Genomic DNA, 27731 nt, shown 5'->3' with positions numbered 1-27731 from the left:
ACTTAACAGCACTCCACTAGCTATTCCTGAAGCACTTCCACACTTCTGTGTAAGCTGCCTCGCACTTATTTCTAATGTGAGGATTCTACAGTTACTCTCCTGTTCTCTTCCTCCCTTTTGCTCTCTCTGTATGTAACCAGAGCGATGAGAAATGTGTCGTCCTGCAAGAGCAGAACTGTTAGATTAGTCATTGCTGGTCTAATGTCATTTAAGGATTAAGAGATCTCTGGGAGATGGGAAGGACAGTATGGAATTTCCCACCCTGAGAAGAGCTGGCCACTGAGACTGGGGCTAAACGTAGATCACATTTTATGTGTGTTACCAAAAATATTTGCTACTAAAATATCTAAAGGGATAGTTCACCCCCCAAAAAAAGAAAATTCTGTCAATATTTACTCACCCTCTTGTCATTTCAAACCGAACACGAAAGAAGATATTTGAAGAAAGTTGGCAACCGAACATCGCCGGCACCCAATTCACAAAACCAATGCAAGTGAATGAGCGCCAGTTACCAACCTTCTTTAAATGATCTTTTGTGTCATACAGGTTTGAAATGACAAGAGGGTGAGCAAATGATGGCAGAATTTTCATTTTGAGTTAACAAGATCTTTGCCACAAAGTGGTTTTGTACTGTTCTTTGAAACATACAATGCTTGTTTTGTCAGTGTCACAGATACTTCTTACTTTCATATTTTTGTAAGATGACGAAATGACATTCATTGAAAAATGTGTATCTGTATCTAACCTTCTTTACTTCAAGCAAGCCTGCTGCATATAATTGAAGCTAAAACATTCCAGGTAGATACTAAAATATATATATATTCAAGGTTATACCAAAGTACTTGCCCTTTGTAATACTATACTGTATATAACAGAAAATAAGTGAATTGTGGATTTTTGATTCGGGTCAACCACATCGTATTACTTTTGTCCACATTTTGTTTCTTCTTTATAATTGGCATTGATATTTTAATTTGTAACATATTTACTAATGTTACTCCCATCAGCTTACTCATCTTTGGGGCTTTCGAGATAAACAGTTGCGATTCTTTTCTCGTGGCAGACCTTCAAATGGGGGTCAATCATCTGGGTCTGCAGAAACTCTGTATTTCCTCTTTGCTCTTGAGCTTCACCGACTCCTCCGCTTGCCGATGCTGATGAGCCGTTGTTCACATCCATCTGAAAAGTGAAGGATCTCTCAGTAGGACCCAGCTTGATGTGTTTCTCTGTCTTGCTGACCTCATCAGTTGGACTCCAGGATCTGATCTCTTCTTCGCTTGTCATCCACGGCATTCCCTCCGTTTGAATCTCCTCTCGGGACACTTTCATAGTGTATCCCTTTCCGGCTCCAGCGCTCAGGGCCTGCTGGAGATTTGGGTGGGCGGAGCTCAGTGCTGCCATTATCTGCTCTTCAGATGGATCGTCTTCTTGTTCCTCGAGCAGCCCGGACTCCTCCAGCGTCTGAGATACGTTAAGCTCTGCCACAATGGTCATGGTTCCGTTGTCCGTAATGTCCACGGAGACGTTTTCAGGCGTCTCTCTGCCTTTTGTGAAAAACGCAAGTTCTTCCTTTAAGGCTCCAGAAACAGTCTCTTGGATTTGTTCTAAAGCTCCTCGAAGCTGTTGTTCTGGACTTAATGATTCCTCTCTTAGGATCTCTACAATGGATTGTTGCAGTGTTGGAGAGACATGCACCTCCTCCTCGATGCATTCGGGGATGCTAAATGAGTGGTCGTCATACTCAGGTGAATCTCTGTAACTGTGACCCTCAGCTGTGGGCATTTTGAGCTCCTCTTCCTGATAATATCTCTCATCGGACAGATCGTCCACGACTCCATAATGAGTATAAGACATAAACCTCCCCCCCTCCTCTGATTCAGACATATTATCCTCAGGTGTGGACACAAAGTATTCTTGCGACTCTTGACCGTGGGAGAAATACGGTAAAGTTTCCTCTCTGGTTACTTCTTGAACCTTCACAGAGCTGTTCTCGACTTTCGTCTCAGGTTTTTCCTCATGAGGCTTTGTGTCACTTTCCAGCTCCTCGATTTGGAAGAACATTGAAGAAGGTTTGATCTTTGGTTTAGATTTAATCTCCATTTTCTCCCCTATTTCAATTTCACCCTCACCACTTTCAGACTCGACAGGTTCTTCTATTATCTCCACATTCACAGTCCTGTTTTCCAAACTCTCTCCTTCAAGGCCAAGACTCAGCAGGTTCTCGATCATGTTTCCCGTTGGGGTTCCTTTAATGTTCTCCAGGGTGATTTTCTTGACTTCCTTGCTGAGGAATTCCTCTAGGGCTGAATCTTCCTCCAGGTCTAGCTCCTCCTCCACTTTAGATTGTAAGACAATCTGAGTTTTGGTGGTTCCATCCTCTTGCTCAGTTTTCTCCACATGGTATGTGATTCTGGCGTCAGGGGATGAGCAAACCTTAGGATCCAAACCAGCAGGTTTCATCACCTGCTGAATTATATCTTCCATGGAAACTACATCTAATACCTTTTCCTTACCTACAAATACCTTATGCTCTCCATTTTCAGACTCTCTCTCATCTTTACCTTTTGATTCTTTCATTTGGATGTGACGTGTTTCTTCTTTCATAGTTGCTTTGGCTCTGTCTGTTTCTCTAACATCTTTCTGTTGGCCTTTCAAATCTTTCTCATCTTTAGCTATTGACTCTTTTACTTTCACATTCTGATTTTCTTTCTTCGTTGTTGTCTTTGTTTGGTATGTATCTTGTTTGGACTCCATTCTCTTTGGTTCTTTCTGGTGGCTTTCTTCAATGGTGGCTTCACTCTTGCTTGATACCCCTTTCCCTGGCTTCGGCTGTGCGGTTTGTAAAGCAGGAGAGCTGGACGTACTTCCAATTCTGGGCGGTGAATGATCAGCTGGGCTTTTTGAAGAAAGCTGTGAAACCTCCTTTCTCTTAATTCCGACATCTATTTCTCTCTTTGTCGCAAGAGAAGAGACACTAGGTTTTGCAGCTGCCTGCGCTGCTTTGGTAAAAGCAATCATGTCTCTTCTTGAAGCTGGACTTTGCTGGGCACGATTTGATACAGTGATGGGCACTATCCTGGAGGGCACTTGAGAATGAAACTGGCTTGAAACAGCTGAAGTTCTCATGCTGGAAATGGGCTCCATGTATTTAACATCATATCCTGTGAATTGTTTTCTTGTATTGTGCAAACTTGCTGGCATAGTGGAGACTCTTGGAGTATAGGGATGGGGTGGCATTTTTATATCTAGATAGATAACATACCGTTATGTTAAAAAGACGAAAAATATTCACTGGAAATGTTTAAATTGGTTTTTATTATTGAAATTATAGCTAGTACCTATTGTTCTTTCTCTTGAATGCTGACTGGACCACATCTGAGCGTGTCTTCCTTCTTCTTCCAAAAGTGCCCTGAAAAACATGCCAATTACAAAATGTGAAAGTCACAACCATACCCATCAAAAGGTCAATCTAAAGAACAGCGTAAGCATAGGGGCTAGTTGTCACCTCTTGTGAGAGTTCTGACCACCCTCATGCTCTGCCATCACCAAGAAAAATCTCACACAAGCAAAAACCCTACCAAGCTTGTCCTAAGCAGAAACACAGTGAAGGTCACAAAGCACAGCGTCTTATTTCCATCATTGTGTGTAGTAAGTTAAGTGAGTCACATGCTTTGAACCTACCTTTGCAATGATATTATAAAGAAAATGTGGTGGAAAACAAAAGATAAGCTGACTTTCTGGAGCTATAGTTCAGTATTCCTGTGCAAGTCCCCTGTGATTCCTCTGAACGACTGCACTAAAAATAACAGTCACAATGTACCCGTCTGTTTTCATTACGGCTTAGAATGTGCTGCAGTTTTAAACAGACGGATGGAAAGACACTCCGACATCAGCGTGTCAAAGAAGATCTTCCAAATATTCTAAACAACACACTAAGCACACCGAACATCTGCAGACAAAAGAGTCTAATAATAATAAATAATGGATGGCATATGGCCAGAGAAATTAATCTTGAATATATTTTCATTGAAAATATATTTTTAGATATTTCATGATTGCTACCTGTAATGATGGATCTTCTGCATACATTGTATGCTGAGCCACTCTATTTGATCTGTTTTAAAAGCAGAATAGCCACCAAAGTCATTTTGATGTATATACAGAATGCCAAACTAGAAACAATTTGCTGTACACAACACAAGGAATAGTATGAAAACAAAACATATTTTTGTATGTACATTTATTGAATATCTCTGAGTGCCAAGTAATATTTCATGAATTATCTATGGATTAGGATTCATGATAAATCAGCTTGCTTCTTCATATGTACAGTGACTGGGTCATAAAAACATGAGGGTTGACCAAGGGAGGAGTGGAGGGGCTATAATTGGACTTGCCAAGGGGCGGGTTAGTTGTTTTGTTGCTGGAGTAACTAAAAATACATTTCAATATCTGCAAGGCTCATGTTAGGGGTGGTCTGTAAACATACTCTTGAGTTACAGATAACACACAAATATTACTATGAATGGAGAACAGTTTAGTTTATCAGAACTATTTCCCACCCTTCGGATTTGCAAGCTGTTTTTCCTCTCATAACAAAACAGCACTGCTCAGTGTTTCAGACATCAGAAATCCAAGATTTTTTAGAACACGTTTTTGAGGTTTATTTATAATAAATGGGATTTTTTTTGAAGAAAAATGTGTTTTCTCATGATGATCCCAGCAAGACCTGTTTAGACGTTTGCAGTTTGAATATACATACTGCAAAAACATATTTTACCATCTTTCCCAACAAATTGTAAAGCCTGCCCTCCACATTATATTTAAAGGGGTCATATGTTTTTATATGTCTTTGGTGTGTTATAAGTTGCCCATGCATGTATTAAACACGGAAAATTGCAAAAATTAAAGTGTCGGAACAAAAGATGCATTCTATCTAAAAGCGAATCACCCAGACCTGCCTGAAATGCCTCGTGTAACCACACCCCCACAGATCTACGTCAGTTCCTGCTATGATTTGACTAAGATCCCTGTCGGTACACGATCCGGGATGCCTGCACGATCCGTTCTGCGCATGCGCATAATGACGTAGTAAACAACTTCACGGTTTCCCTACACTATTGGTATCAAGCATGCGATTAAACGCTTGACGGCCAGACGGCACAACTGGCGGCATATTTTTGTAGGCTACGTCGTGTTTTTCATTTAACAGTTCACGGCGGGTCTATTTTGATGTTTTAAAATGTAGCTTACGCTATGCATTACGATGTGTTTACGTGGTTGCCAATCCAAAATAATAAAGGAGTTGTTACATGAACATACACGATTTTGGTTACATGTGGAATAAAGTCTGAGTCTTGAGAGTCTGTCACTGCAAACCTTCAGTTTCCTCCATACTCCCCTTTGCGATTCATTGCTGCATGGCATTAGGCCTACTTAACTTGCCTGTAACTGTGACCCTCAGCTGTGGGCATTTTGAGCTCCTCTTCCTGATAATATCTCTCATCGGACAGATCGTCCACGACTCCATAATGAGTATAAGACATAAACCTCCCCCCCTCCTCTGATTCAGACATATTATCCTCAGGTGTGGACACAAAGTATTCTTGCGACTCTTGACCGTGGGAGAAATACGGTAAAGTTTCCTCTCTGGTTACTTCTTGAACCTTCACAGAGCTGTTCTCGACTTTCGTCTCAGGTTTTTCCTCATGAGGCTTTGTGTCACTTTCCAGCTCCTCGATTTGGAAGAACATTGAAGAAGGTTTGATCTTTGGTTTAGATTTAATCTCCATTTTCTCCCCTATTTCAATTTCACCCTCACCACTTTCAGACTCGACAGGTTCTTCTATTATCTCCACATTCACAGTCCTGTTTTCCAAACTCTCTCCTTCAAGGCCAAGACTCAGCAGGTTCTCGATCATGTTTCCCGTTGGGGTTCCTTTAATGTTCTCCAGGGTGATTTTCTTGACTTCCTTGCTGAGGAATTCCTCTAGGGCTGAATCTTCCTCCAGGTCTAGCTCCTCCTCCACTTTAGATTGTAAGACAATCTGAGTTTTGGTGGTTCCATCCTCTTGCTCAGTTTTCTCCACATGGTATGTGATTCTGGCGTCAGGGGATGAGCAAACCTTAGGATCCAAACCAGCAGGTTTCATCACCTGCTGAATTATATCTTCCATGGAAACTACATCTAATACCTTTTCCTTACCTACAAATACCTTAAGCTCTCCATTTTCAGACTCTCTCTCATCTTTACCTTTTGATTCTTTCATTTGGATGTGACGTGTTTCTTCTTTCATAGTTGCTTTGGCTCTGTCTGTTTCTCTAACATCTTTCTGTTGGCCTTTCAAATCTTTCTCATCTTTAGCTATTGACTCTTTTACTTTCACATACTGATTTTCTTTCTTCGTTGTTGTCTTTGTTTGGTATGTATCTTGTTTGGACTCCATTCTCTTTGGTTCTTTCTGGTGGCTTTCTTCAATGGTGGCTTCACTCTTGCTTGATACCCCTTTCCCTGGCTTCGGCTGTGCGGTTTGTAAAGCAGGAGAGCTGGACGTACTTCCAATTCTGGGAGGTGAATGATCAGCTAGGCTTTTTGAAGAAAGCTGTGAAACCTCCTTTCTCTTAATTCCGACATCTATTTCTCTCTTTGTCGCAAGAGAAGAGACACTAGGTTTTGCAGCTGCCTGCGCTGCTTTGGTAAAAGCAATCATGTCTCTTCTTGAAGCTGGACTTTGCTGGGCACGATTTGATACAGTGATGGGCACTATCCTGGAGGGCACTTGAGAATGAAACTGGCTTGAAACAGCTGAAGTTCTCATGCTGGAAATGGGCTCCATGTATTTAACATCATATCCTGTGAATTGTTTTCTTGTATTGTGCAAACTTGCTGGCATAGTGGAGACTCTTGGAGTATAGGGATGGGGTGGCATTTTAATATCTAGATAGATAACATACCGTTATGTTAAAAAGACGAAAAATAATCACTGGAAATGTTTAAATTGGTTTTTATTATTGAAATTATAGCTAGTACCTATTGTTCTTTCTCTTGAATGCTGACTGGACCACATCTGAGCGTGTCTTCCTTCTTCTTCCAAAAGTGCCCTGAAAAACATGCCAATTACAAAATGTGAAAGTCACAACCATACCCATCAAAAGGTCAATCTAAAGAACAGCGTAAGCATAGGGGCTAGTTGTCACCTCTTATGAGAGTTCTGACCAACCTCATGCTCTGCCATCACCAAGAAAAATCTCACACAAGCAAAAACCCTACCAAGCTTGTCCTAAGCAGAAACACAGTGAAGGTCACAAAGCACAGCGTCTTATTTCCATCATTGTGTGTAGTAAGTTAAGTGAGTCACATGCTTTGAACCTACCTTTGCAATGATATTATAAAGAAAATGTGGTGGAAAACAAAAGATAAGCTGACTTTCTGGAGCTATAGTTCAGTATTCCTGTGCAAGTCCCCTGTGATTCCTCTGAACGACTGCACTAAAAATAACAGTCACAATGTACCCGTCTGTTTTCATTACGGCTTAGAATGTGCTGCAGTTTTAAACAGACGGATGGAAAGACACTCCGACATCAGCGTGTCAAAGAAGATCTTCCAAATATTCTAAACAACACACTAAGCACACCGAACATCTGCAGACAAAAGAGTCTAATAATAATAAATAATGGATGGCATATGGCCAGAGAAATTAATCATGAATATATTTTCATTGAAAATATATTTTTAGATATTTCATGATTGCTACCTGAAATGATGGATCTTCTGCATACATTGTATGCTGAGCCACTCTATTTGATCTGTTTTAAAAGCAGAATAGCCACCAAAGTCATTTTGATGTATATACAGAATGCCAAACTAGAAACAATTTGCTGTACACAACACAAGGAATAGTATGAAAACAAAACATATTTTTGTATGTACATTTATTGAATATCTCTGAGTGCCAAGTAATATTTCATGAATTATCTATGGATTAGGATTCATGATAAATCAGCTTGCTTCTTCATATGTACAGTGACTGGGTCATAAAAACAAGAGGGTTGACCAAGGGAGGAGTGGAGGGGCTATAATTGGACTTGCCAAGGGGCGGGTTAGTTGTTTTGTTGCTGGAGTAACTAAAAATACATTTCAATATCTGCAAGGCTCATGTTAGGGGTGGTCTGTAAACATACTCTTGAGTTACAGATAACACACAAATATTACTATGAATGGAGAACAGTTTAGTTTATCAGAACTATTTCCCACCCTTCGGATTTGCAAGCTGTTTTTCCTCTCATAACAAAACAGCACTGCTCAGTGTTTCAGACATCAGAAATCCAAGATTTTTTAGAACACGTTTTTGAGGTTTATTTATAATAAATGGGATTTTTTTTGAAGAAAAATGTGTTTTCTCATGATGATCCCAGCAAGACCTGTTTAGACGTTTGCAGTTTGAATATACATACTGCAAAAACATATTTTACCATCTTTCCCAACAAATTGTAAAGCCTGCCCTCCACATTATATTTAAAGGGGTCATATGTTTTTATATGTCTTTGGTGTGTTATAAGTTGCCCATGCATGTATTAAACACGGAAAATTGCAAAAATTAAAGTGTCGGAACAAAAGATGCATTCTATCTAAAAGCGAATCACCCAGACCTGCCTGAAATGCCTCGTGTAACCACACCCCCACAGATCTACGTCAGTTCCTGCTATGATTTGACTAAGATCCCCAAATGTATACGCAAGTAAGGTGGGCGTACCTGTCAGTACAATTGCTCTGGAACCTGATGTTCCAAATATGTGACCCTGGATCACAAAACCAGTCTTAAGTAGCACGGGAACATTTTTAGTAAAAGACAAAAATACATTGTGTGGGTCAAAATGATCGATTTTTCTTTTATGCCAAAAATCATTAGGATATTAAGTAAAGATCATGTTCCATGAAGATATTTTGTAAATTTCCTACCTTAAATATTTAAAAACTTTATTTTTTGTGAGTGGATGGTCTGCCACAGTGCCCCTCATTAACAACTTCAAATGCAATTTTCTCAATATTTTGATTTTTTTGCGCTCTCAGACTCCAGAGTTTTAAACGGTTGTATCTCAGCCAGATATTGTCCTATTCTAACAACTCATATATCTATAGAAAGTTTATTTATTCAGCTTTCAGATTATGTAAAAATCTCAATTTCGAAAAATTGACCCATAAGACTGGTTTTGTTGTCCAGGGTCACATATGGTAAGAGACGTTACATTTCCGTCACACGCTTGCAGTATTCGACCAATCACTACACACTGGTTAACTGGCCAATCATAGCACACAGGGCTCTAGACTGCGACTATTTTTCCTGCCAGTGCGACAAGTTTTTCTTAATGGTCGCACCGGTGCGACTGCCCAACTGATCAATATATAATTTTTGCGTATTATAAATATAATGCGCAGAAATGTTATATTGCGCAAGCGGCGCATTCAGTCACTCATTTTCGTCTCCCCTCCTTCAACCATTCACTTATCTATCAGTGCCCCGCCCCCAAAGACGTAATCGCGGGTAAGAGGCGAAGGACAGAAAGAGCAGACGAGTGAAGCGCTCAATCTTGCAACTGAAATAAATATGCAGAATACAAGAATTTACCCGGCTAAGTACAAAACAGCAAAGATAACGAAAAACAAATGCAGGAAACATGTGTTTAAACTTTAAGCACTAAACTATTGTATAAAGCTCTCTAACAATACTGCAAAGCATACAAAACGCTACACATCACGCTAAATACTATTTATTTGTAAGTCTCTATTGATAGAAGTATCAAACGTGTATCAATAATGCAGCTTTCATGAAGAATAATCACTAAAAGCCTTCAGGTCTCGCGGGTTGTTTGAGATAAGCGAGCCCAGAGAGTCAGAGCACAAAATACTAAACAGAGTTCTCTTTCACGCCTTCTGAAACGGACATATAAACACAAAATAACGTAAAAAATTCCCACATTAACAAGAAACCTTGTAAAGGTATTCAGTTTCGTGACCTAACAGTTGGGAAACAAAACACGTGTTCCAGTATATTGCGCGAGCTCTTAAAGGGGCAGCAGCATAATAAAGATCTGTTTATAACGGTCATCAAATNAACAAAGGACGGGCCCAAAAACACTCACTGATATTAAAGGAATTGTGTTCTCTTATAGGAGTTGTTCACAACAAATAAAGGAAGAAAGTAGCTTTAAGAAAGATGTGCTTTAAATATGGTAAAGTGTTGAAAGAGAGTTTACATATGAAAATAATCCAATCATAAACAATGATTTGTATTCATTTCTAATTGATTTATTAATGTATTAAATACATTTCAATGAGGTTTTAGTGATTCTTTTTTCTTATCTCACCCCACGACTCTGGTGCTATAAAATTAAGGGCTGGTGCCACCAACTGAATAACTTGGTAGCACCAGTGCCACCTCTCTCAAGTGTTAGTCTAGAGCCCTGGCACACCTAGCACGATGAGAGGCGGGGCAAAGAGGAGATACAAACATGCACGGTATGTGGCAAATAAAGCGTTTTTGAACCTTAAATATGTATACATCTAAAACAAACGATAATATTCGTTTTAGCCGTGTCATTTGACCCCTTTAAGATTTTTTGGACTCTGAAATGTACTGTAAATGTTAGACATCGTAATACTTTTCAAGGACTTGCAGACATCCCACACTGCTTCTATAGACTGGTGACATCACATAGCCCAAAGTCTATGAAGCAGAACTAATTTTGCTATTAATATTTAATGCCATAAGAGGATGTGGGAGAAAAGATCTTCACTTTAAGACCCAACAAAAGGTCATTTCTCCCTGTGCTTGAACTGGCATCATACCAAAGGCAGTATTTCTCGCACATGAGTATGAGGGAACTGTCAAACGGTGCAGACGTGAAATATAAGTTCTATCAGAAGGTCTCTGGGACGAATGAACAGATTTCATTTAGACAGATGCGTTTAGCGTGAAAATTAATTCTAGGTATACATTTGGGGTAAGTGTGCCCTGCGGGAGATGAACCCTCCAAATTGACATTGCTAGTGTCATTTGAGTTAAAGGAACACCAGAGCACTTTTTCAGAGCACTGTTTAGGGATAAGCACTATTTCAGTATTTTGTATATATAAAAAAAAAATCTTAGCTTCGTATACGACAGGCTGACTGAGACCAGTTTTTACTGCACCTACGCATTGTTGTTCTTTTGTTGCACAAATTGCTTCTATTGTTTCACCCTACTTTGTACGTCGCTTTGGATAATAGCGTCTGCTAAATGACTAAATGTATATAACATGTCTACCTGTATGCAGCCACTTCCAGAGCGAGACCCATCTTGACCTGTAAGAGATCCTGATGGTCCTTTAGCTTCTCTGATATAGTGTTGGAGAGCAGTCTGCGCTCATACTCCAGATCCTCAATAATAACCTGTATGACAGGAAGAAAACAGTTTAATCTTTGAAGATTAAATTAAATGGATACATTTTTATCTTTCCAAATTAGTTAATGCAATTTCAACTCATTATAGTTGAATATACCTTTAAACCTATTTTTACCTCATATTTCTCTCTTTCACAAAGGTGTACACTTTCATCTTATTGATTCAAAGTTTATTTAAGGTGCTTCTGTTTCTGTGATGCACCTGTTTAAATGCTCTTGCAACATCATTCCCTGTTGACACCTTATTGTTTATTTAAAGGCACAGGCATTTTAAATAAAACAATATTATTAGTCAACAATAACAATGTAGACTGATCAGATGCAACGAATTTCATACAAATAACCATCTTTTAAATATCTGCAAACACTGGATCTCCTAAAATTCTCCACTGTTTTCCATTATACTGAACGATGTCACAAACCCCATCGCTTCTGGTGGGCACTTAAAGTGTCAACCCCTTAAAATATATCTACATTAGCTTCTGGGATGTAAAATATTTTCGCCTAAATAAATTGATCAAAGTGATCTATTGAACCCAGATCCGTTTGTTTAGTAAGCACATTTGATAGGGCATGCTATTGGTTTAGAGACTGAACAGTACATTTGGCATGTAATAATTTGATTAGAGTAACTGCAGTCATACGTTAAGTCTGACATTCTCCATGCAGCTTATTCAATTTAGTCCAGAACATTTTAGTGATGCTTGCTTCAATAACTGCTCATCTGTCATGCTCCCCGGAGAAAAGCAATCATGGTATGAAGCATTAATGCCCAATTTCTCTAAAGCACATTGAGCTGGTGATGGTAAACATGGATATTGGCAGTGCTGATGCACTCTTCATTTTAAGGGGCCATTTTAAGAACAGGTGCTGAATTGGATAACGTTATATATAAAGTTGATGACTGCTTGGATGAATGTGTGTGTGTGTGTTTTCTAATCCCTTCCCCTTTGGGTTTGTACAAACTATGAGGTTTGTGATAAAATTCCTATCTTCATTTCAGTGGGTGTGGCACTGCATTTGGAGAAGGAAGGATGGTAGCCTACGATTTCGTCAATAAAGCACTTTTTATTTGTCAAATCGTCTCGACCCACCTGATACTGATTGACTTCAGCTCTGAATTGTTCTTGCGTGTTCATGAGCTTCTCCTCGAGGTGCAACTGCACTTGCGTTTGCTTCTCGATCTCTTCGCGCAGCCTATTAAACTGTGCAGCGTGTTCCTTCTTCTCCCGCTGAATGTCCTGCAGCATCGCCTGATCGGCTTTAATAGACTCCTCGATTTCTTGCACCTGTAATCGATACATGTCCAAGGTCTCCTGGCAGCTTTCGGTAAAGTTAGCAGCATAGTGCTGCATCTCGTCCATCGTAACCGGAGGAGCGTGATACGTTTGCGTGACAACGCGCACGGCGCGGGACCGCACCTGGTCCCGTAGATGGTTCACTTCTTTCCTGTGGGTACCTTCCAAAAACTTGTATTCGTTTTCGAGCTGAATGAGCCGATCCTCCAGCCCAACGTTTGTCTGAAGAGAGTGATGGAGCTGCCTCTCGCACCCTTTAACTTCGGCATCGATGCTTTTGCTCACCGCAGCCTCATCCGAGCGCATCGCCTGAAGCATCTGAAGTTCATTGCGCAGTTTCTCTCGCTCCATCTCCGCTCTGCATTTCTCGAAGGACAGGCGCTCCATCAGTCTTCTCATATCCCGTAACTCTGACATGTGTTTGTTTTCCCATTCTCCAGACCGGTTTTGTCGGATTGAATTGATTTCGCTTGTCAAGCAGGCGTTTTCTTGCTCCAACTGTTTTGAGCGAAGTAAGTACTGGCTGAGTCTTTGGTTGAGCTCTTGGAGTTGAAGCTTCTCGCTCTCGAACGGCTCCCTCGTTCGGAACATCTTTTCTTCGCTGTTTTGTTATTTTTGTCAAGCTTAAAAGCGTTATGTTAGATATAGCTCGAAATATTTTTCGTTGTCATCTGTGTTTGTGCGTGCGTCGGTTTGCAGCGCTGGGGCGGATTTCAGTGGGGCGGAGGAGGAGACGAACAAGTGCAGAGTAGAGATCCCCTGTCCCGTCAGGGAATTTACGAATCCTACTATGGCGCCTGGCTTATGAATATTAATTACGTAACGTGACGTCCGCCCAGCAGTGCTAAATGATTGGCTACAACGGACGAGCGTCCGCGAGACAGTAAAATATTAATTAGTGAGTTGACGTCATAGAAGGACGGCCGTCAGCACGTCAGTTTAACATTCATGACCCTCTCCTTTGCCATAGTAGGATTAAAAATGCGCGTCCTGTTCAGTGAGAGATGGTTAAAGAAGTGCGTCCTTCTCTTTTTGATGGGATATGAGATGGCTCTCCCATGTGGAGAAAAATGGGCAATGCACTCCCTGTTTTAGTCTCAATTGCGCAATTAACTTACTAACCGTACAACCACGCACTTTTACGAACAGTGAAAATTACAGTCGCAATAGCAATTTTACAGTAATTAAATTGCAAACCTGTTTTATAAAATCTAATGGAGGACACTCGTGAAGTTGTTGTTGTGACAGGTAGGTTTATTTTGGGGTTTGTTAAACGACTCATTTAGCACCAAAAGTTAGCATACTGGTTTTAAATAATAAAAGGCGCAATAAGATGCTATTAGAAAAAAACCCGAATATTTAAGTTTAATTTCATGACAAGACGTTGTTATAGTTTATTTACACATTTATTTCGTTATGCATTTAAGGTTTTGGTTCTTTTCGACAATATGTGGTGAATCCAAGTTGGGAGGCAGCTAAGGTACAGTAGGCCTACTTGTACAACTTCAAAAACCATTTCAATGGTCTGTAAGGTCTTACAGAAAACATGTTTTGTTGTTTCAGGGTCTTAAGATGGTGGGGCTTGGAGTCGGCACAGAGGTTTATATTAAGGAGATTCCTGTCAGTTACTCAAAATGTCAACAAGTTCTTGATGAAATCTGGCAGATGACGCCAAAGGTAACCTTAACTGCTGAATAACTTTTATCATGACCCAATACAGAGATTGAAACATGCTTTGTTAACTTTCGTTTCATACAAAACGACATATAACATTCTCCCTCTATGTTAGTTTGTTATCCATTTGGGCACAGCTCCAGGAACCAAAGGGATCGCATTGGAGCAAACAGGAAAGAACCACGGTTACAAGGACAGAGATGTGAGTGGTCTTTACCCTGTTCATCACTGCTGCATTAAGGGAGGACCAGAAAAGTTGGAGTCCATTATTGACATGAGACGTCTCAGCAAACAATTAAAACACATGGGATCTGATGTCATCTACTCCAGGGATGCTGGAAGGTAACCAGTCAAATACTGCGTTTCTGATATCACCTTCATATTTATCAAGCGTTAAAATCTGTTACAGTGACAGTGAGGTCAATTGTTGCAGGTACCCGTGTGATTTTGTGTACTATTATTCATTGTACCACGGGCAGGGAAAGGCTGCTTTGATCCATGTGCCTGCCTCAGGCAGCCTGTCAGGCCTGGTACCACATCTTCAGACCATCATCCAGACTCTTTTATGTCAGATGGACACCGCTGCTGCATAAACAACATTAGGATATATGGGACACACAGATATGGAACGTTCTGAAGGGAACTTTCTGCACAAAACATAATTACATGATGCATATTTTAAAGTGGAAATGAAATGAGTGACTCTAGACAAGCTTTCAAACTCATTCATTTTTTAATTCAAAATTTAGGAAAAAAGAAAATACATGAAAACTTTTTCAGATATACATTAAGCCAATGGTATGTAAAAAGTTTACCATCTGGAGGTGAGGAGAAAACTGAAATAAAAACCGGAGGCCTTAAGATACACAACTTACAAGAAGACAAGAGTACCAGCCAAGCCGTTTCACCACCAGTTTCTTCCAACGCAATGACACAGAGATTTTGTTTTTCTTTTTTTTGTGAAAGGAAAATAAAAAGTGTTATTAAACTCTTTTCAGTACAGTAGATCAAGGCCCCTTTTGAAATTTGTCGGAATGCCAAGCAAAAACAACAGTGCCTGGGAAATGATGTCGGTGAAACCTCAAGCTCATTATTGCGATTAGAATGCATCCATGCATGTTTTCTAAACCTGAGGTTTTGCAGGTTTATGAAGAAATATAATAGTAGTTCTTATGATAGTTCAGGAAAAGAGCTTTCAATCATTCTGCCATCAGGTTTGCCGAAACCGAAATCTCAACATAAGCTAATTCTACTGTAAACTTGTCGTTTTAAAAATTCTAGTCATGTTCTTTCTCTCTGTGTCATGACTACCCGTAATCTACTGGACATATAGTGTCCTATGTGTCTGTGTATATGTGTATTTCTGTTGTAGATTGTAACTTACTTGTAACTAAGAAACCTTGGCAGCATTCAATGAAAACTGACATTCACTTTGCAACAGGCCAACGCTTTTGTCCATATTAAGTACAGAAAGGAAAAAGAAACAGAAATAAATAGTGATATCTATTATTTTCCCATTATTAACACATCAAAATCTTAATCACTACATCTATATGTGATACAGTCCCACCCATATACATACGCAACAATACAAGCACAAGGGCTTTTATAGAATGGTTATTTTAGATTGTTTTGTACCACACAGAATCATATTCTTTCTAGTAATGTGCCCCACAGCATCCCAAGCAGGTCTTTCTTGTAAGTGCCCTCATTTACAACCCCTGGAGTTCTTCCAACAAAAAAATCTAAAATGTGACCCTAGACACGTGGGTCAATTTTTCGAAATTGAGATTTTTACAATCTGAAAGCTGAATAAATAAACTTTCTATAGATATAGGAGTTGTTAAAATAGGACAATATCTGGCTGAGATGCAACCGTTTAAAACTCTGGAATCTGAGAGCGCAAAAAAATCAAAATATTGAGAAAATCGCCTTTGAAGTTGTTAATCAGGGGCACTGTGGCAGATCATCCACTCACAAAAATAAAGTTTTTATATATTTAAGGTAGGAAATTTACAAAATATCTTCATGGAACATGATCTTTACTTAATATCCTAATGATTTTTGGCATAAAAATCGATAATTTTGACCCACACAATGTATTTTTGTCTTTTACTAAAAATGTTCCCGTGCTACTTAAGACTGGTTTTGTGATCCAGGGTCACAAATTCTTTAAGTGCTATGAAACAGAACGGCCAGGGGTTGTGGGCTTCCGATCAGCGTTTGCCATACGACTCTTAATTCTTATCCACTTTGCTTTTGAATTGTCTGACCCATCGATTTGGAGAGAGAAAGCATTTAGCTTAGATCCACCACATACCCAATTCTATTGGCGAGACTATATGTAGTCTTCATAAAGCAGCATGTTGTCAGCAGCAGTAGAAAAGAGAGACAAAACGACAGCCCTTTCTCTCTCTACAGAATGTCGATGAATGTAGTGACAACAATTGGCCCTTCATATATGGTACTCTTTAGACATGTGGCATGGATGTTAACAAATCAGTTGGAATGTTTTCCAGGTAGGGTTTATGAACAGGGACAATTTCCAATGGTTTGTTAGGAGAAAGTTTGACAAAATCCACAATATAGATTTAGATCTCTAGAAGCTTTGGCCAGTCGTGTGGTATTACAGCAGACTGCAGAAAAAGGCAATGATGATTGGATTAGAAAGAATGTGGCAATATAGTGGTGTTTACCAGCTGTATTTTATCGGTGTGCATTAAAGTCATCCTCAATTTTGCTCCAAGCCTTCACTTGGCAGTCTTGGAAAATGGAGACCCAAATTGTGCAAAAGCATGGTGTCTGAAAAGGACGTGCAGCAAAACGGGAGTTATCAGTGCCATGATCTTTGCTAAAGCTTAAAATCGTTTTTTACAATAAAAGATTGTGGAAGTTCATGACATGACGTCTGGCCAAATATCTGCATTTAATTTAGTATTTCATGTTTTCTTGTAAACCAAAGCAAACAAAATCAGCCAATTTAACTACAATGAGAATGATATCTTTGTCCAGTTTTGCAGCTTCGCTTGTTGAGACCACGGAACTCTGGAGTCACAAAGAAATCAAATATAATGCTATATAATGTTTGTTTGCTTGACTGTTATCTACGACCAATCCCCTACAACATTACATGTCTAAAATAAAGGTCATGAATTATATTAACTTGTTTTTGTTCTGCATCCCTATCTTCAAATTTAAAGAGTACAACATTCACTGAGATCAAATACATTTGAGGCCAAACTCTCATATCAAGCTGCACAATCAGGATTCTGTTTTGCTCGTGACAGAATTAATATTATTTTATAATACTTCAGATATGCTCTTTGAAACCTTTATGGATAGTTGGCGATTCTATAGACATGTTAACTTACACCATGACCTTCTCTCTCGATTCTTGGGAGCATGTGCTCTGTGGTGCTTAAAGAGACATGACAGAGGATGATGAGGTGCCGAGAAAAGAAGCGAGATGTATTAAATAATTTTATACACTTGCACGTTTAAAATGAAAGAGAATGAGGTAGATAGATGCCGGAGGAAATGAAAAAGAAAGTCCCCCAGTCATGACATCATGGAAAATGCATCTAAAAATTAAAACTTTATACTAAATAATCAGGGCGTCTGTACAGTGACTTTAACTGGTAACACAAAAACAGGAAAATAAATACCCCAGCCGAGGGGAAAATAACCTTCAAAGACAGAAAAAGATGCCCCGGGAAATGATCCCAAACGGACATGGAGAAATCCTTCACAACGAAACATTTTAAAGCCAGCTAGTCAAGGAAACCTATTTTTTTCTTTAGCATATCTTGAAATTTTCTGAACTTTATTTGGTTACAGATGTCATCAGGAAGGTTAGTGCTCATTGCATGTGTTAAGATGTCCAGAGGTGTTTGTTGGGGGTACTGAAGAAAATTAACCCAATAAGCCCTGTTAGTTGGAATTTTGCTGCATGGATGGTTTACAAAAAAGTCTATGATGGTGAATAGTAAATAAAACCTAAGCGCATATAGTCTGTTTAGTTTACAGAGGAGCTTTGTGCCTGGGTGGAACAAGCTCTGAAGAGAATGTTTGGAGAACAAAACCTTAACATCAACCTGAGATTGAGCAGCACCTTGTGAACAGGTGCAATGGTAGACAACTGTCCCACGGGTGCGTTCACATGCAGAACTGAAGCGTAACTAATAATAATCATTATGGAGAAATGTACAAAAGGCAAGGAACCTGTGGCAATGCAGACAAACTTCCGAGGAGAACGAAATAAAACTTTGAAAGGCTATTTCTCTTTTTTTTGCAAGAAGAGTACAAAGCATAAGAAAATGGACTGTAGTGGAGATATCATAAAATATTAAACCTGAAGGATTATATATATATATATATATATATATATATATAATGTCGAACACCCACGAAAGAAAAAACAAAATAGCAGCTTCTTTCTGTACAGACAAAGAGGTGAACATCAGAACTGTAAAAAAGTTATCAAAAGTGACTCAAACCAATATTCGTGTGTAAATGATCTCGCGGTCGAACATACAACTGTAAGACCCTTCTCAGAATCATATGAATTGTATAGAGAGACTAATGACTAGTCTAAAAAAAACCTGCTGTGTACAACGCCTCACTTCAGTCTCAGATGAAGCGCCTGTATCCGGTCAGCTTCATAACTCAATCCCTTATATCTCAGATCCGCCTCTCTTCACCTTCGCGACTCGAGACGAGGCTCAGCTCACAGATGGTGTGTGCAGCAGGAACCGACATGCAATCAGAGCCGTATAAAAGAGGGAAAAGAATGAACAAACTCAAACTGATTGTAAGAGATGAGGCACAAAAATCCCCCATCAAAAATAGTGTGAGAGTTTAGTCCCTTGAAAAGGCTGTGGATGGGGAACTGGGTTATGCGACCATAAATAACTTGTTTGTTTTTTTAAAGATTTGGCAAAAAATTTGGCAGTTTCACAAAAGCCCACTGGACTTCCTATCAGACACCCTAAGCAGGAGGGTACTGTGACCAATCAGATGGTTCTTGCCCACAAAAGCAAACAATCTCAGCTTAGACGGTCTTTGCTCCAATTTGATGGAGAAATGCGATGACAAACACGCAAGCTTGAGCTGAAGAAATGTACTGCGCTGAGAAGGGGAATGTGTATCTTGTATAAAAACACACTTGACACACAAACATCCTTAGTGTTCTGGGCTTGCTGGCTAATATGCTCGTCTCTAGTTTCACAATTAACTGGCAGGTATTCTTCCTTTCGAAGATATTAAAACAGGTTCTTTTCACACAAGTGAAAGCCAGGGCTCTCCAGTGTGGATGATTTGTTTTCAAATCTTAAGTATTGCAAGAGCATTTGTAGGCTTGTTGCATCACATCCTCCGTCATTTGAAATCATTTAATAAAAAAAATGATCTGACTTCCATGAAGGATACGGTCCGGCTCCACGGTCAGCCCTGGGTTTTGACTCCTCATAAACGATAGGAAACACAAAGACAAAGGGGCGACGTGTGGGTACCCTGTATGAGGAGCAGAGGGTGATGGGAAGTAAGGATCAGCAGGCCGATGACTGAGGCAGTGGGAGCGCTCGCTCGTTCTTTCGTCCCCCGTTCATGTGTGCATAGGGTTGAGTCTCGTCAAACGCCGGTCCCAACAGCACCACCGGCCCGTTTGCTGTTACCTGTCCTGAGTGCTTCTCTAAGGCCAGGCCGGGAGAGGCGGAAGAGGAGGGGGGTGAGGTGGAAGGGGTCGGGGAAGACCCCATCGGTGTACCAGGCACCGGCTGTGGACTTTGGGTCTGAGCCCCCGTGCTCCCCTGAGAGGAGGGGGCCAGCGTGGAAGCAGGATCCAGTGGAACTTTCTCCATGTTCTCCAACTCCATGTCCAGTTCCTCGGTGTCCGGCGGCTTGTTCTCCTCGCTGTAGAAGAAGCTAACCTCCGGGAAAGGCGGCTCCAGCTCCTCTTTTATGCTGTTGATGATCTCCAGGAAAGACGGACGCATCTTGGGGTTGTACTGCCAGCACATTCGCATCAGTTCGAACCTGAAGAGCAGAAGCACAAACACAGAATGAAATGAGAGTTTGATTCTCATGTACTATATGACCAATTGACGTTTTTCCAAGGATAAGGTGCTTGCACCATAAAGACATTTTTTTCCCCTTGCAGTTGACAAATATCACAGTTTCACATTGAAGAAGGGATCTGACACATGGGCTGTCTAGACCTGGGCCTGTACTTTTAGTTCCTTGGCAACCATTCCATCTAATAAAATCAGTAATGCAAGCATTATAATGCCCATACGGTGTTGAATGTTTTGAAAGTTTTCAACCATCAACAGGTGGCAGTGTTCACTAGGGCACTGAAGTGTTGTGGCACAGAACTTCTGGAACAGTCTGTCGTCCAACACACAGATAAGACTAGCACTGCTCTTCTGAACGCAAATCTGCATTGTGTGGAACAGCTAAGGTTAAATATGAAGACACAAAACAGCAAAAACTAAAAATCATAATGGATTGGTGTGGTACTAGCTGGGTAAAACACACAAACAAGCTAAAAAACCTCTTTGCACTCATTGGCCTACTGAAATAAATTCTTCAGGTGACATCCAGTCACAGGTTTAGAGCAGGCAACCCATCTAGGCTGCACAGTGGTGGAAAGAGTACTGGAAATTTGTACTTAAGTACAAGTACTGTTACATTGCTGAAATTGTACTCAATTACAAGTAAAAGTAGTGGTGTTAAAAAGCAATTGAGTAAAAATTACTCTTCTCAAAAACTACTCCGAATACTAGTTACTTTTAGGCGGTGTTGTTTAATGAATTAAGAATAATTATTAATAATCAAATTTGGAGATTTATATAGAAAATAGCTACTTTTAACAAAACACATCTTTACCTTACTGATAAAGCATATAACTGGATACAACTCAGACAAAATAACCATTCAATGTGTTGTTCTGTCTGTCTGTCTGTCTATCATGAGCTCAGTTTTCCAGTTAAAACCATTTGCACTTCCAACACTGTTCAATCATGTGTACTAGGCCCCACAATGCAGAAAATTAATAAATAAGAGCCCCAAATACTGCATGCAAAAAATGCAAAACATTTGTAACCTAAATTGTTTGGATGAAACTTGGCGAACGAACGGAGTATACAGGAACTCAATATTTCTCCATATCTCTGACGAGACTTCGTATTGTGTCCCTTTCCCGCAGTGACTTTCAAGTGCGCAAAACCGCCGTTTGATACGCGCCCTGCCTGCCGCACACGTTCGTCCTCCTCCATGATTAAACTAAATTGGCGGCAGATGTCTTGAAATCTGTGTTATGCAAGTTTTCTATGCGCGATTTGAGTGGGCGGGGTCACGTGACAGGGTCACGTCTCCTTAGCCAATCACATGAAAATTAAACATATAAAGTAGCGACAACAATGTGAGGAAAAATAGCGCAGTAAAAGTACCGATACAGCACTAAAAATGTACTCAAGTAAAAGTAAAAGTACACTGTTTTTAAACTACTTAAAAAAGTACATTTCCTGAAAAAACGACTCAATTACCGTAATTTGAGTAGTTGTAATTCGTTACTTTAGGCTGCACTGTAGAGGGGAGGGCAAACTGTTTTCTCCGCATTAGGAACCAATGAAATGTTCACTTTCCTGTGGTTTAAACTTCCATCAAAACATCTTAAAGTTGTTCACAAGTATCTTGTCTGTGTGGCATTTATTAGTTTCCAAATTTATAACAGAGGTCATTTGTCTTTACTCAGTGAAGTCAATTCAAACCAAATCAAAAACTGAGGTAAAAAACCCTACCCAGCGGGCTGTCTTGCTAAGACAGTTCAGACATTGTTGCTAAGCTAACAATGTAATACTCTAATAACCATAAAAATACATAGCAAACACAATTCATTCAGTATTGAAATATGTGACCCTTTCTGTGGTATTCAGGCTAAAAGGCTCCAAGTTTAAATTCTGTCATTCATTTCAATGATTTCATTCTTTGACATGGTATTACTCAATCAATATTAAAGATATCAAGGTTATATATACACTAAATGTTTTTTTGCACAAGATTTTATGTTGAAAACAGTAAATCACAAAAAACTTTAGCTGCGTCTTAAACTGCACGGAGAATGTTTAGCCACGCCGCTTTCTCTTGTCAAATGACCCGCGGTACGCGTGTGGCACTCTGATTTTTGAATACTTTTTATTTGTAAGATATTTCCTAAACCCAGTAACAACCATAAAGGGTGACAAAATAATGAAAATATGGAGATATGAGCTTTCAGAAGGACAGCAGCGATATGATGCTTTAAAATGCAGTAGGTTTTAGAACAGAGCTACTATCTATCAAGGTGGAGATGCAGGAAACTGAAAACATTGTCAAAATATAAATAAATATAATTTAGTAATTAAACACAATTTAATAATTAAATATAATTTAGGCTGTTTTACACAAAGCAACCGATGCATCCGTGACAGGACTACTGACTCAACAGAAGAATCAGGATTGATACATTTTAGGACAGAAACTCTTGAAAGTGATCTCAACGTGAAATGTTATGAAACCTCTTTGTTTAATACCCTACACACTATTTCTGGATCCTTGCCCTTGCGCATTAGCCAAGTATTGCTTGAATTCTCATATCATCATACGAACGTGACAGACAGCCTGACATCATGACGTTCAGCCTAATTTCATGATGAGATACAGATGACAATGTTTGAAAGTCTTTATCAGCTATGTAGCGCTGTGTAGCATATGTTTCTCCCTTTGCAACTCTCATGCAATCAGGACACCCCGTCGTAGCTGCCATGGAAATGGGGGGTTTGTGTTTCCATAACAGTTGAGACAAGAAAGAGACACAGAGACACAGAAAGGGGTCGGGGTAAAAAGGAGGGACAGATCGTTACTGACAGCAGCCCAGAAAAGGAAAACGCCATCGGACTGATGACGCAGACTGATGCACTCAGATGAAGATGAGAAGATATTGTGGTGCGAGAGGCTCTTCATAAAAGTAGAGTAGCATGGGTCACGGTTACCGAATCGGCCTTCTATGGACTTCACTTTACCCCCGAGGAGGAACCTCCCTGACAACATGATGTCACCTGTCTACTTTTAACCCGTGACGCAGATGTCACCAGTCAGGCTTTCTCGCTTGGCCTGACGTGAGCAGAAGCATCTGGTGACATCCTATTGACATTTTAGCGTGACATTGCATCCTTAAATAGAAGAGTCAGCGAGAGGACAAAGAGTTAACGTTATTACGGAGAGTGCCAAATGTCTGGCTTCAGAAGCAAATGTTCAGAAAGCAGTTGGTGTGGCCTCTTTTTTACTTTTAGACGACATGTTGTTGAGAAGGTCAAGATACTCACAGCATATCGGGGCAATTGTCCGGTTTGTCTAGAAGTCCTCCTTCCATGACGAAGCGCAGGACCTGCTCATTGGACATGCCCTGGTAGGGCTGCTCGGCCAAAGTGGCGATCTCCCATAGAACCACTCCGAATGACCTGAACAAAGAGGAACTGGTTAAAAGAATAACTCACAAAGGCAGTCATTGCATCCAAATCTTGCTAAATGTCACAAAACCCATTTCTCCAATTTCACCAGCAACCATGCACACGCGGTAACTCAATCCAGTCGGATGAGGACAGAGAGGAAAGGAATGAGGCCATTTAAGGTCAAGAGAAAACAGAAGGGAGGAAACATCGAAGCAATCGCGGTTCTACAGGGCCTAAATCAACCGGTCAGTAGGTTTCTGTATGACTAGTTGTCTTATTGTCGCTGTGCTATATTATCAAGGTGGTTCTTGGTTCACCTGGGTTCTGGGTCTTTCACATATGAGTCATTTTGTGTTGAATAACAGCTAGACAGGGCGTGACAGACTGGAACAGGAATGCTTTTTTTACGCTGCACTAGTTTTATCTTGACATAGCATCTTAAAACGCAATGCTTGAGAGGGGATGCATTAGCTGTGCATATATGACTTCAATTTTAGTGTCTTAAAGGGACAGTTCACCCAAAAATGACATTTCTGTCATCATTTACTCACCCCCAAGTTGTTCCAAATCTGTATATATTTCTTTGTTCTGATGAACACAGAGAAAGATATTTGGAAGAATGTAGAAAAGCAAACGGTTCTGGGGCACATTTGACTACCATTGTACATTTTCCTACTAATGATGACAGAATTTTTATTTTTGAGTGAACTGTGCCTTTAAAAGCTGAGAATTTAAAGTAACACTTAACAGCAAGAGTTCATTCATGAACAGCAGTTAATGCATTAGGTATCATTAACTCTTTCTGAACAGCGTTTTAGAATTGTTTTTTTTTTTCAATTAAAAACATTAATGGCCTCTAGAATACTTTCGTCTATAAGAACATACAATATATCAAATGCCTACTGTATGACTGCAAAAACAAGGAAAGCTGGGACAACTTGTTAATGGTAGGAAACGGGCAATTCTGTCAATGGCGGGAAAACTGCTGAAGTTCATTGATTTTGGAGAAAAGCTGTTGATATTTGAAATCAATACCTAAACAAACACACCCCTACCCAAAAGAAACACTCCTGCCTTCATTACTCCGCCCTCCAAAATGATACGCCCTCATTGCTGATTGGCTACAAGAGTTTATGATGTTATGGTATTTGTTTTTTCTCATATTGACAGAGTTATGATTAGGTGTAAACACAATATTTTTTTCCAAGACAGAACAGACATGTAGCAAATATTCACAAACATATTTGTTTGGGTGTTGATTTCAATTTTCAACAGCGTTTCTCAGAAATCACTTACTCCGCCTTTAACTAACAATGATCAACTTATTTACAGTAATGATTTAGGTTAATGTCCATTTATAAACATACAGTTGTTCATTATTGATGTGTGTGTATACTTTAAATAAACTCTGAATTGTCGAATTTTTACCAAGATTATTAAATAACAGTAATATACTGTATATTCTCCTGTTATTCAAATGCTTTTTCTTCATCCGAAATAAAAAAATGCTTATTTGAAAACCATTTATTAGCCAAAACAATGCGCAAAACCACAACCTAAGGCGCTAACCTGAACTTTTTCCTTTACTGTGGTGTTTTTGTAAGCCCTGTGTTCCTCATTAATGAAAATGAGTCCATATATTATCCGGCGGCCGGTGAGAAAGCACAGCAGCGTAGCAGAAACTCAACAAACCCCAAATAAAAACCACACAAAGAGCACACTGTTGCCAGTCATTACTCATTAGCTCTCAGAGGACAAATTTTCTACATTGGCCGGGGATCTAACGCGAAGCTCAACACCCTTTAAAACAGGACTATTACAACAGTGACTTGCATCTAATTGGCTGCAACATCTGCGTGTTGAAAGACAAAACCGCATTAGGAGCAGCCCATTTTTTGGGGTAAGGAAACAAATAAAGACACCTAACAGCGAGGTTTATGAGAGTACGAGACGGGAGGCTCTTTTCATCTCATGGACTTCAAAAGCGGCAGATACGAAAAGAGGGACGGAGAGGCGGGACCGCGCTGGCACGCCGACCCCATCATTACCAAACATCTGGAGGAGGTTAGGAGAACACGGAGTGACAGAGCTGTGGGATGCTGGAGATTGGGAAACAGCGCTGTTACTCTGTTATACAGAGCCGCCGCTGCTGGGACTAAAGCCGTGGTGCGAAGAGACGGTCCGTCTGAGACAGACAGGCAATGTGTTTGGACACGTTTCGACTGGCTGGGGCTGTAAGAATGTCTGGATGTGATGCAGACTCTCCCTTGACACAGAGGATCAGTGGAAAAAGTCATAAATGCGTGCTCACCAGACTTTCAATGTTCGATTGAATAAAAAAATAAAACAGTCCGTTTTTTGGGAAATGAGGACCTGTTGAGAAGGAAAGCATATAGGCGGCACTGTTTGGGTCTACTCGTCTCTGATGGAGAAATACCAGCGTTACAGTGGCAAAAGACAACATAGGAACACAAACTACAAGTCAAAAATTTGGACACACTTGACTATGTTTGTCATTGTGATCTTTAAAACCTTTTGATCTAAAGGCTAATGCTTACATACTTTTGTAATACCTAAATTAGTTTTGTAGACAATTACTGTATATTTATATGCCAGACACAATTATGGATATTAGAGGAAAATCAGTCGGATACATGTCCAGCATTCCTTCAATATTTTTTAACACGCATCTCAGGTGGACATTGAACATTGTTGAGAGAATCTCCAGAGAGTGCAGAGAAATATAACTGCAATGTTACTAGATAATTCTCTTATTGTACTTTAATTTATGTTACATCATTTTTAAATGGCTTAATCTTTATTATTACCGTTTCCACATTTTAGAATGAGTGTGTCCAAATGATAAATAAGTAAATTCACCCATACAAACACGATGAGGGTTGCATGGTGTGTGTGTGTACTTGTATATATGGTTTACGAATGTGTGTAATGACATGTGTATAACAACGTAAACATGGTTTACAGGGACACTTCCTGTCTCCTCGTAAACCAAATTGATTCAAAACCACACTAAATTATGATTTTTTTTAAATGCCATAAGTTTTCTGTGATGGTTAGGTTTAGGGGTAGGGAATAGAATATACTCTTTGTACAGTATAAAAATCATTATGTCTATGGAGAGCCTTGTAAACCACATGTGCAAGTGTGTATGTGTGTAGAGTCTGCAAGGCCAGACAGCTCATACCAGACATCAGAATTTGTGGTGAAGACGCCATCTTTCAGAGACTCCGGGGACATCCAGCGAACTGGCAGCAGCCCTTTACCGCCTTTCCGATAGTAATCTGTCTCGTAGATGTCTCGTGTCATGCCAAAGTCTAAACAAAGGAAGAAAACACAGATGAAGTGTTTCAGGCTATGAAAGGTCAGTCACGCCTTTTTCTCCACTCACACATTTTTGAATGTATATAACAAACTAGGGCTGAAACGATTCCTCGAGTTACTCAGGTAATTCGATTACAAAAAATCATCGAGGCAATTTTTGTTGCCTCGAAGCTTTGTTTAATCCATTTAACTACAGTACACATGGAGCACTGCGTTTCCCCACAGACCGTGTCTGCGTCTGCGCTTTATGAGGACATGAACACATGAACTTCACCTCCAGAGTTGCTCTGAGAGTTTATTTCACGAACATGTTATTGTTTGAGTGAAGAAACAGAAATACTAAAAACTAAGCGTCTTCCGACAACCTGCCAAAATAAAAGTCTGGTTAACTCGGTATTTTATGTGGACAAATATATTACTATTTAATAGTGAAAAAAAAGAAACTAAAACTAATTTAGATAAACTAAATGCATCATGCATAAGATGAAG

The 27731-nt window shown here is 39.8% G+C and overlaps 3 protein-coding genes across 3 annotated transcripts in view; 1 reads left to right on the top strand and 2 right to left on the bottom strand.

Moving 5' to 3' along the window:
* Positions 1–1006: 1006 nt before the first annotated feature.
* On the bottom strand, positions 1007–13469 carry synm (synemin, intermediate filament protein). The gene is made up of 6 exons (XM_057348524.1): positions 12535–13469; positions 11304–11428; positions 7031–7101; positions 6427–6937; positions 4535–4540; positions 1007–2629 (listed from the first exon to the last, which is right to left on the bottom strand). The coding sequence occupies exons 1-6, from the start codon at positions 13327–13329 to the stop codon at positions 1009–1011; spliced, it is 3129 nt and encodes a 1042-aa protein (XP_057204507.1). The 5' UTR covers positions 13330–13469; the 3' UTR covers positions 1007–1008.
* Positions 13470–13610: 141 nt separating this feature from the next.
* Positions 13611–15069, top strand: pgpep1l (pyroglutamyl-peptidase I like). The gene is made up of 5 exons (XM_057348523.1): positions 13611–13986; positions 14166–14218; positions 14302–14415; positions 14528–14754; positions 14846–15069. Exons 1-5 carry the CDS (start codon positions 13953–13955, stop codon positions 15003–15005), a joined length of 588 nt encoding a protein of 195 aa, XP_057204506.1. The 5' UTR covers positions 13611–13952; the 3' UTR covers positions 15006–15069.
* A 3717-nt stretch (positions 15070–18786) lies between these two features.
* The window catches only part of igf1ra (insulin-like growth factor 1a receptor), a 101485-nt gene continuing 92540 nt past the window's right edge, over positions 18787–27731 (bottom strand). Inside the window, exons 19-21 of the mRNA XM_057348521.1 lie at positions 27106–27235; positions 23775–23909; positions 18787–20445 (exon numbers count right to left, since the gene is read on the bottom strand). Coding sequence (XP_057204504.1) covers positions 19959–20445; positions 23775–23909; positions 27106–27235 — 752 coding nt within the window. The 3' untranslated portion in view covers positions 18787–19958. The remainder of the gene's footprint in view (positions 20446–23774; positions 23910–27105; positions 27236–27731) is intronic.

Source organism: Triplophysa rosa, linkage group LG12 (assembly GCF_024868665.1).
Source record: "Triplophysa rosa linkage group LG12, Trosa_1v2, whole genome shotgun sequence".
In the NCBI taxonomy this organism is placed as follows: Eukaryota; Metazoa; Chordata; class Actinopteri; order Cypriniformes; family Nemacheilidae; genus Triplophysa; species Triplophysa rosa.
This window is presented reverse-complemented; position numbering and strand designations above follow the sequence as displayed.

Coding starts and splice junctions, on each gene's coding strand:
- synm (XM_057348524.1), bottom strand. CDS start 13,329: ATGTTCCGAACGAGGGAGCCGTTCGAGAGCGAGAAGCTTCAACTCCAA. Junction 11,429..12,534: donor CTGAAGTCAATCAGTATCAG/GTGGGTCGAGAC, acceptor CCTGTCATACAG/GTTATTATTGAGGATCTGGA. Junction 7,102..11,303: donor CTGGAAGTGGCTGCATACAG/GTAGACATGTTA, acceptor CATGTTTTTCAG/GGCACTTTTGGAAGAAGAAG.
- pgpep1l (XM_057348523.1), top strand. CDS start 13,953: ATGGAGGACACTCGTGAAGTTGTTGTTGTGACAG. Junction 14,219..14,301: donor CAAGTTGGGAGGCAGCTAAG/GTACAGTAGGCC, acceptor TTGTTGTTTCAG/GGTCTTAAGATGGTGGGGCT. Junction 14,755..14,845: donor TACTCCAGGGATGCTGGAAG/GTAACCAGTCAA, acceptor CAATTGTTGCAG/GTACCCGTGTGATTTTGTGT.